The sequence below is a fragment of the Dendrobates tinctorius genome, unplaced genomic scaffold, assembly GCF_039654945.1.
Source record: "Dendrobates tinctorius isolate UK_male_01 unplaced genomic scaffold, ASM3965494v1 ptg000073l, whole genome shotgun sequence".
NCBI lineage: Eukaryota > Metazoa > Chordata > Amphibia > Anura > Dendrobatidae > Dendrobates > Dendrobates tinctorius.
Genome location: NW_027361741.1, coordinates 17,016,469 through 17,026,964, shown reverse-complemented (window position 1 = coordinate 17,026,964; position 10,496 = coordinate 17,016,469). Strand labels below are relative to the sequence as shown.

The window sequence follows — 10,496 nt, the reverse complement described above, 5'->3', positions numbered from 1 at the left end:
TTGCTGTGCTAATTAGCACACTACTATCTGCCAAATTCTTCCAATGCACTTACATTCATTAAACCGCCCGTGACGGATACGCTGTTTATTTTGAATGTTCCCAGAATTGTTCCTTGATTATGGCACTATTCGAGAAATCCCCAAATTGTTCCATGATGATGGCACCATACAAGAAGTCCCCAATGAGAAGCCACAAGTATGTCCAGTGATAAACAAAAAGCTTTATTCTCTTTACTTTGATAGCCTCAGGATAAAACATGTGGTTGCACATAACAGGTGTTTACTGCTGGATTCTGCGGATGGATTGGATCTGGAAAGTCTGTGCATGGGATCCCCATTCCCTCCAGTGTTTGTACTCTCCTGAGTGATGGTCACATTCCAGGATGTACTGGAAGCCACGATAACCGGGATACTGGTAGCACACCCATCTGTTAATATAGAAGAAAAATATGTATTTCATGGAATATATGTAATCCATAAATTGCTATATACACAATGCCTCAATAATACTTCAATACATGGGTATTAATGATGTGTGAACGTTCTCGGATAAGGTGTTATCCATGCAGCATGTCTCGCTACTGATAGGGTAAGTTCACACTAGGCGTTTTTTAATGCTTTTTTTATGCAAATTTTCAGCAGCGTTTTACAGTGCCAGCTATGTCTATGAGATTTCAGAAATCTCATGCACACAAATTGTTTTTTTTTGTCATTAGTATTCTGAGCTTTGCATGTTTTTTTGCACAATGGAGCATTGTCACTTCTTTCATTTTTTTTCCAGCGGTTTTGACCCATTGACATGAATGGGTGGTGAAAAAAACAAGTATCAGGTCTTGCTGAGTTTTTTGTGCCAAAACCTGATTCTGTAGAATAGGACTTTTTTGGCATTAAACTTTATCAGCATGCACAACAGACAAAACTAGCATGCCAAAAACACAGCAAAAAATGCACAAAATATTGCAGCCAAAACCTGCTTTTTTCTACAGCTTCTTTCCTGTAGGTTTTGCTGCAGGAAAAAAAAAAAACACTGAAAAAACACCTAGTGTGAAGTCACTCTTAGACAGCCGTAACAACAGCCACGAGACATGCAGCTGCAGGAACATATTTTTCGAGCACGCCGAAGACACTCTGTTACAACATGAGTATGCTGGGATAACACCTTATGTGAGCACGGTCTCCCATCACTAATGGGTATACCTAGATATAGAATATAATTGCACCATAGTGAAGTGCAATAAAGCCTAAAGACCAAAAACTGTTTCAATAAATACTCAGTACCTAATGAATATGAAACAAATATGTTCATTTTTAGAGGTAGTTGTCCGGGTGCTTTGTTTGGTGGGTTCCAGGCAGAATCTGCCTGAAAAAGATGTCATGTACACATTACCCTTGAGGTATTTGCACACAATTTTAGTGATTCAGCTCTGAAACTCGCCTGAAAAAGGACTCAAAAAAATTAACACTTCAGTAAAAACAAAATACGTACGGCGTTTCCTGAGGAATCTCCATCTTGGAAAATCATTGGGTTGACTTGTGTGTAAGACATTGTGTGCACATAAGCTTAAAAGAAGAGGGGAGTCCCTTAATTTGGGATCTATATCTATTGGCTAAATCACAGACCGGCTACAAAAAGCTTCTCACACTCTTTAGGCACTCAAACACATTAATGCAGCCAAATTTGCTGATAGCACCAGATCTGAGGTGTATGACAGCCTTACAACTGTTCCTTGATGAATGATGTTGGGAAGAGAAGGATCTCGCCTGTTGAATTTGAACAGCTGAACCTTTTGTTTGGCGCTGAGATAAGTGACGCTCTCTTAGAGAACACAGGGATGTTCTACCGAGCCAAGCGTTCACATGTAAGGAGAAAGACCGGGCGGCGGGTGCCTGCATCATACCGGGTCCGGAACTGCTGAGGCTGCATCTCATGTTGCCCGGGAGAAAGTATAGGGGACCGGACAGGCCCCAAGACCCGGGGAGAGTGGGCGTGGCTAAGCCTGGCAGTGAGGAGGAAGCGCGCAAAGGAACAGTTAGTTTTCCCACTGTCAGGGAGAGTGCAGCAGGGTGTGCAGTGGGCTCCGTACCCAGCACAGCAGCGCTGAGACGTGCCGCAACCAGGCTTACCCGCATGCTCCAGCGGGACAGTGATTGTGGAAAGCGCCATGCGCCCGGATACATGTTGGGTAGAGCTTGTACAGAGAAGTGTGGCCCGGCTACAGGACACTGAGGTGCGGTTCCCTTTGCTGGCCAGCGTGCATCAGCCCACGCTTGGTACAGAGACTCCTGGAGCTTCCTTCACTTTGGCTGTACAGGTTTATGGAATAGGGGCTCAGCGGCAGAATCGGTGACTGCCCGTTGCTGCCAGAAGGTGGATCGTTAATCTTGGACCCCATCTGAGGATTCTACGCCAGGTACTACAACTCGCCCATCAAACTGTATACGAAGGAGGACCAACGGGAGTCATGATAAGTGCTGTTTAAATCTGAGACTGTCACATTAATTCTTGTTCTTCCCTTGCCTCGTCCTCAGATTTTGATAGTCCTCCGCCCACCAGTCCAAGGGAGGTGCACAGACCGGAAACCCCAGAGGCAGTTAATGCCTTGGATCCGGATATGCTTTCATCCTCTATCATTCAACCTGAACTATGCCGTATGGAGCGGATGACAGCCAGAGTACCTCCCACTCATTATGAACAAGACCAGTTTATTTGGCAGTGAATTGTTCAAGAAATGGAAGAGTGTGAACGACTGATGAAGGAACTATCGCCCGTAGAATGGCAAGCTAAAGGAGAGGAGGTGTGTAAGGAGGAAGACTGGGCGGCAGGTGCCTGCATCTTGCAGGGTCCGGAAGTGCTGAGGCTGTGTCCCATGTTGCCCGGGGGAAAGTATAGGGGACTGGATAGGTCCCATGACCCGGGGAGAGGGGGCGTGGCTAAGCTGGATGGTGAGGAGAAAGCATGCAAAGGAACAGTTAGTTTTCCCACCATCAGGGAGAGTGCAGCAGGGTGTGCAGCATGCTCCGCACCCAGCGCAGCGGCGCCGAGACGTGACTTGACCAGGCTACAGGACACTGAGGTGCGGTTCCTTTTTCTGGCCAGCGCGCATCAGCCCACGCTTGGTACAGAGACTCCTGCAGCTTCCTTCACTTTGGCTGTACAGGCTTATGGACTAGAGGCTCAGCAGGCAGAACCGGAGACTGCTCATTGCCGCCACAAGTTGGATCGTTAATCTTGGACCCCATCTGAGGATTCTATGAAAGCTGTTGCCGGTACTACAACCCTCATCGGACTGTATACGAAGGAGGACCAGCGGGAGTCACGATAAGTGCTGTTTAAACTTGAGATGTCGCGTTAATTCTTGTTCTTCCCTTAATTCTTGTTTACTGTTTATCAACTCCCTGCGAGGAGATTATTTGCATCTTTACTGTTAAATTAAACAATATTGATATACCGCATTGCTCCTGCAATCCCTGCGTACTGCATCTCAGCACCCGCTTACACACATGTATGGGGGAAGTCATGACAGATAGTTGTGGACTGAAAGATAATTCAGCCTTCCGCTAGCTAATGTACATGGGGGCCTTTAGAGTTTGGAGCCAGCTGATTAATTCTTCATTTCCTCTTGCTGCCACATTCGTCTGCAGGTAAGAGCAGAGGGGTTCCAGCAGCTGAACACCCTGTACCACTTAAAATCTGGAAGTAATTAAGAGGGGTTCCAGCAGCTGAACACCCTGTACCCCTTAAAATCTGGAAGTAATTACTAAGATTTTTACAATGGAAGTGGAAGACTCCTTTTAAACCAATGTGTATGTCAGAGATTTTTTTTTTGAGCTTATGTGCAACTGCTGAACTTTAAGGGAGTGATGCAACCAGGAGAGAAATGAATCCACGATGAAGCGAACTTTCCAATGACTTCCCTGAAGCTACCAGCAGAATATAGACTGTATCATGTAGCTGTAGTAAGCAGATTGGTAGGCAACCGCTGAGATCTTCAAAGGTTTTCCAATTTTTGGTAAATAAAATACAATCACCAAAATGTATAATAAATAGAAATGAATAATTTCTGAGAAATGCAATAAATATAAAACAGACTGACAGAGAGAAGATAGATAGATAGATAGATAGATAGATAGATAGATAGATAGATAGATAAATGATAAAACCTGCTGAAAGCCTATGTATGTTTCTAAGCTTATCTATATGTGTGTAGGAATATTTATAACCTGCTTATGCCCTATTCTTGCATTCCAAACATGTCCTTGATGGTCCAGAAAATTATTGTTAGAACTTCAAAAACAATTTATATTTCAGTTCCTTGTCATATCTATGTAGAAAACATGGTTATGTTCCTGTATCTATGTAGTAAGCTTGGTTCTGTTACTGTTTCTATGAATTAAGCGTGGTTCTGTTATAATATCCATGAAGGAAGCCTGGTTCTGTTACCATATCTATGTAGTAAGCTAGGTTCTGTTACCATATCTATGTAGTGAGCCTGGTTATGACAGTGTATCTATGCAGTAAGCCTGGCTCGATTACCGTATCTATGTAGTTAACTCAGTTGTGTATTTGGAATTACACATTCACATGCAATCCCAACATAAAACAAAATGTCCTGCCACGTCTTAAACAGGGTCTGGATTTAAACTCTGCTGCCTTATAAGAAAGACAGGTAAATAGGTTAGAGACTCATTGGCAGATGCTGCAAGCATGCCCCCAGACTTAAATTTGTGAGTCTGCCCCTGATATAGATGGATAGATAGATAGATAGATAGATAGATAGATAGATAGATAGATAGATAGATAGATAGATAGATAGATAGAGTCTCTTACGCTCCAGACTGGACACGGAAAGAGCCAACTTCATTGTTACACCAGCCCATGGCCTGAAGAGATGGGTAATCATCACTGAGTTCTCCTTTTTTTCCAAGGAAGTTTTCCCTCTCAAAGATGGTCATCTTACAGTCACGGTGGTTCTATAGGAAGGACATATAGACATCAGACGTCTCTTCTTTTTTGTTTGCTTAATGGGAATATATTTTGTTAGTTTCAAGTACAGAATAAATAATAAACAATCTGTGCAGAGGCATTATTTACACACTGGTGTTGTCTAAATACTTATTCATCGTTATATTTAATACCTGAAGTTAAAGCCAGTGTATTTGTTACGGAGGATTCATGTACCATAATATATGCTAGTAAAGTGTACAACAAATTCAGTGCCCCTCCCCCAACAATTATTCATTTCTGAAAATATGCATGACCCCTTTATCAAAATTTACCATTTTTCTCTATATTTGTTAATGCCTGACGGCTTTTTGCAGTGCTGGTATTTTCCTTAGCTGTGTTAAAGAGCATCTGTCATCATTTTTGAGCTATTTAACTTATGAATATGGGCACAGAAACAGCGGTGCATAGAAACACTAGATGTGGAAGTATCAGAGACTCACCGAAACGTGAACATGACATCAATGTGCACAGAAGGGTGGAACACTTAAGAGGAAGGACGACACTGGGACTGTGCAGGCAAGAGATTATAGGACGAAAATATGACAGCACAGGCACACAGTGACGCTGCGGGAAGCGATTCACATGATAATGAAGTACAGAGCCAGGGCCACGTCCTCCCCAGTGCCTGGAAGAGGTCATTTATATAAAGTGATAATAGATGATTTTTCAACAGTAAGGCTAGTTTCACACTAGCGTATGGCCGAGGTGCGGAGGCCTGCGGACATCCTCTGTGAAGCTCCGCCCACGGCTGCACCTCCTCCCGTCAGCTCCGCCTCCTACCTCGGCATGTGGCGTGCGTACCCAGTCTTTAGCATTGGGTACGCAGGCCGTGCTGATGTATGCGGATGCCTCCGCATGCGTCATTTTGATGGTGCGGCAACCTGCACCGAACGCAACGTGTTGCATCTTGGTGCGGTCGCCGCACCATCAAAACAATGCATGCGGAGGCATCCACATACATCGGCACGGCCTGCGTACCCAATGCTAAAAACAGGGTATGCACGCCGCATGCCGAGGTAGGCGGAGCTGATGGGAGGAGGTGCGGCTGTGGGCGGAGCTTCACAGAGGAAGTCCACAGGCCTCCGCACCTCGGCCATACGCTAGTGTGAAACTAGCCTAAGTCATCTGATATGAGACATACAGGCAGGACTTTTTTCAGCAGTCTATTACCTGTATGCACATATTAAAAGGTTACATAGCTCAAAAGTGGTGAAAATATATATTTGCCACTTATATATCTAATATATAAAGCTCAAGTGTGTGTATGTATGTATTTTTTTTACTTTTTATTCCAGGATATTTGTTTTGTGTTTTGCTTTTGGTTTTCTCTGTGTAAAGGTCATGTGTTCATATGCAATTACATTTTGCATGCACATTAATTTACTTTTTCTGCTCAGACCCAGTTTCTCATGTATGTATGTGTGTATATCCGGGATTGACATCCACACCGCTGCAGCTACAGCCACAAAATTTGGCACAGTCACACGTCTGGACCCCGAGAGCGTCCTAGGCTATGTTGTGAGGTGAAATTTTAACCCCACGAGTTCCAATTCACCAAACAATTTTGCCTCTATCTACATAATGGGGAAAAAGTGTGTGTGTATCAAGCCCCGCTCCTCATTATGATGTCATAATGGTTGCCATGGCGACGCTGATGTCATCATAGGTTGCAAGCCCCGCCGCTCATTATGATGTCATAATGGTTGACTATGGGATTGAGGATGTATGATGGGTTTATGGGCACGGGCCTATGGTATCGTGGATATGTATGATGGGTAGATGGCCTCTCTTTGGATCTGGGAGGGGTATTTATACTCACTCCAGACTAGGATTCCCTGTCAGCTATACTGTTATTCTGGCTGTGTGACTGACCCCCCTGGTGTGCTGGTAAACTGCATTGCTTGTTTGATTCCCGTGTATGACCCGGTCTGTCCCCTCACTCTGTTCTCTGTCTCACCTTTTTGGTACTATTGTCTTCTCTGGTTCTGACCTCCTGGCTTGGCTATTGTTACTCCGTTACCGTTTGCCCCTTTTGTACCGTCTACTGCCCGTTCTGGTTTTCTGATCTATTGCTACGTCCTGTCTATCCGCTCTGGTTAACCCTTTGGTACTGTCCTGCTATCTCGTGCTTTGACCCCGGCTTGATCTGGTTTCTGTCCCTGTCTATGCCCCTTGGTAACTTTTTCCGTAGATACCTTTCTAGGAGTTTCCCTGCAGCTCCTAGCTCTGTGGAGCTTAGGCCATGCCCCCAGCAGTCACGTACTTCAGGTCCTGATAGTCTGAAGCACGCATCGTCACCGCTGCTGCCCTGCTCCACAGGTATCTTTCAGCACTGTTTTTGTACTCAGGACACGCATACTGGCTCCGTGAGCAAGTGCAGTGCGGTGTTCCTGACAGTATGGAGACATAAGGGGCCAGAGTGGGAGGACATTTTGGGGGGCAGGATGAAGACATATGGGTGGCAGGATGGAGACATATGGGGGAGCAGATGGAGACATATGGGGCCAGGATGGAAGAACATGTGGGGGCAGGATGGAGATGTAAGGAGGTGGCAGGACCCCTCATCTGCCCCTCCCCCATGTGGAACCTATGTGACCTCCTTTTTGGCAAAACTTGTATATGATATGTCTCACATATGTTCTCACTGTGTACTGTTGTTGTAGTTCACTGTAAATACCATGTGATTGTATTGAATTGCCTTATTCTCTAGTGTTCTATATACATTGTGATATTGTGTAAGTGTCCTTTAAATCATCTTTGCTGTTTCACTGATCAAGAGTTAGGAACAGGCAATAGTTAAGGATGTGGGCTGGGCCAGATACAGCAAAGCCGGCAGGAAGCTGCTGCTCCCAGTTCTGAAGCTGGGGCACGTTAGCCCTGAGCAGATGTGTGGCTGCAGCCGGGGCATTGCCAGACTCCCAGGAGAGAGAGGATCTGCTGTCCCTGGCCAAAAGAAACAATGGAGCATTGCCAGACTCCCAAAAGAGAGGAAATCTGCTGCACTGGACTAAGGACTAAAGGACCACAACACGGGCCCCTGGACTTCAGATGGGCCCCAGCTGAAAGGACTAAAATCATCCAGATTCCAGTGTGTGGACTGATTGACTGATCTCGGCTACTGTGTGTCACGTGGACCCGTCCTGTGTGACACGACCAGCAGGCTGGTAACTAAAACAACAAGACGTGGCACGTGATACTGTCCTGTGTGACACGGCTCGCAGGCCGGTAACTAAAACAACATGACACGGGGAAAAGAGAAACATTTACAATGGTGGGCCCTGCAATAGGAAAGGGGACGTGGAGACCTCCTGCACTCCCCTGAGTCAGTGTCCCTAATGCTCCTAACGTTCCCTATGCCGGTTCCGCACCGGGCGCCGATCAGGAACCTGTCGCCCTAGCACACCCTACACCTATCCCTTGCTAGGGAGCTGGGTGGCGCAGGCACTGGCCCCACCGCTGTACTAATACACACTAAGGAAAAACAGAAACAGGGAAAGACCACTTAGCTTTACTCTGTTGCACTTGCTCCTGGCAACAGAGTCCACCACCAGAATGCAGCTCTCCCGTGAATCGCTGCCACCAAGCTCTGTCAGAGCTGCAAGGAAATTCCCTATGACTCCTTCCACACCAGGGCTAAGACAGTGCTGCAAGGAACTCTCTCCAGCTCCTTCCTCCACCAAGGATGGTTGAAATGAACACTATCACCAACACTGATTGCAACACCTGTGACTCTTGACAAACTTGAACAAACGACACCACAGTGCAATAATCCTAATGGCCACCGGGTGCAAAAACCAACCTTAACCCTTTTCTGCCATGAGACATACTATCCCGTCCATGTGCCCTGGGACTTAATTCCCAGGGACGGGATAGTACGTCATAGTGAGCGCCGCTCATCGCGGCCGGGTGTCAGCTGATTATCACAGCTGACACCCAGCACAATGTGTCAGGGGCGGTCACGGACCGCCCCCGACTCGTTAACCCCTTGTACACCGCGATCAAACACGATCGCGGTGTACCGGGGGTTAAAGGGAAGCATCGGCAGAGAGGGGGCTCCCTCCGTGCTTCCCTGAGCCCCCCACAGCAGCGCAATGTGCAGCGCTGCTGCGGGGGGCTCTTTCCCTACAGGCCCCCAGATCCAAGATGGCGACGGGGACCTTCGGGGGCCTGTAGGGAGCTGACTTCCTCACTGCCTGCAAAGCGCAGGCATGAGGAAGTCTGCAGCAGTGCCTGTGACAGATTGCTGATCTGTCACAGTGATCTGTGATGTGACAGATCAGCGATCTGTCACAGGACAGTGATGTCCCACCTGGGACAATGTAATAAAGTTAAAAAAAAAAAATGTGTAAAAATAATTTTTTAAAAATCGCTAAATAAATTAGTAAAAATAAATATATATATTCCCCAATAAATTCATTTTTTTGAAAATAAAAAAAAAAAAACCAATAAAAGTGCACATATTTCGTATCGCCGCGTCCGTAATGACCCGCTCTGTAAAACTGTCCCAGTAGTTAACCCCTTAAAAAATAAAATTAACAAACGAAGCAAAAAATAATGATTTATTATCATACCACCGAACAAAAAGTGCAATAACGCGCGATCAAAAAGACGCATATAAATATCCATGGTACCACTGAAAATGTCAGCTTGTCCCGCAAAAACGAGCCACCATACAGCGTCATCCGCAAAAAAATAAAAAAAAAGTTATAGCTCGCAGAATAAAGCGATGCAAAAATAATTTTTTATATAAAATAGTTTTCATTGCATAAAAGCGCCAAAATATTAAAAAAAGACCTAAATGAGGTATCGCTGTAACCGTACTGACCCGAAGAATAAAACCGCTTTATCAATTTTACGCGGGACAGTGTAAACGCACCCCCCCAAAAGAAATTCATGAAACGCTGGTTTTTGTTCATTCTGTGTCCCAAAAATCGGAATAAAAAGCGATCAAAAAATGTCACGTGCCCGAAAATGGTACCAATAAAAACGTCAACTCATCCCGCAAAGAATAAGACCTCACATGACTCGGTGAGTCAAAATATGGAAAAATTATAGCTCTCAATATGTGGTGATGCAAAAACTATTTTTACAATAAAAAGCATCTTTTAGCGTGTGACAGCTGCCAAACATAAAAACCGCCATAAATAGTAAATCAAACCCCCCATTATCACCCCCTTAGTTAGGGAAAAATAATAAAATAAAAAAAAGTATTTATTTCTATTTTCCCATTAGGGCTAGGGCTAGGGTTAGGGCTGAGATTAGGGTTAGGGGTGTGTTGGGGTTAGGGTTGGAGTTATAATTGGGGGGTTTCCACTGTTTGGGCACATCAGGGGCTCTCCAAATGCAACATGGCGTCTGATCTCAATTCCAGCCAATTCTGCGTTGAAAAAGTCAAATGGTGCTCCTTCCCTTCCAAGCTCTGCCATGCGCCCAAACAGTGTTTTACCCCCACATATAGAGTATCAGCATACTCAGGACAAATTGCAAAACA

General features: G+C 45.3%; 1 protein-coding gene across 5 annotated transcripts in view; it reads right to left on the bottom strand.

Moving 5' to 3' along the window:
* Positions 1–201: 201 nt before the first annotated feature.
* The window catches only part of CRYBA4 (crystallin beta A4), a 143,655-nt gene continuing 133,360 nt past the window's right edge, over positions 202–10,496 (bottom strand). For all 5 annotated transcript variants that reach the window (XM_073582676.1, XM_073582677.1, XM_073582679.1 and 2 more), the window contains 2 exons: positions 4,829–4,971; positions 202–428 (listed from right to left, as the gene is read on the bottom strand). In XM_073582676.1, the coding sequence (XP_073438777.1) occupies positions 281–428; positions 4,829–4,971 (291 nt within the window). In that variant the 3' untranslated portion in view covers positions 202–280. The remainder of the gene's footprint in view (positions 429–4,828; positions 4,972–10,496) is intronic.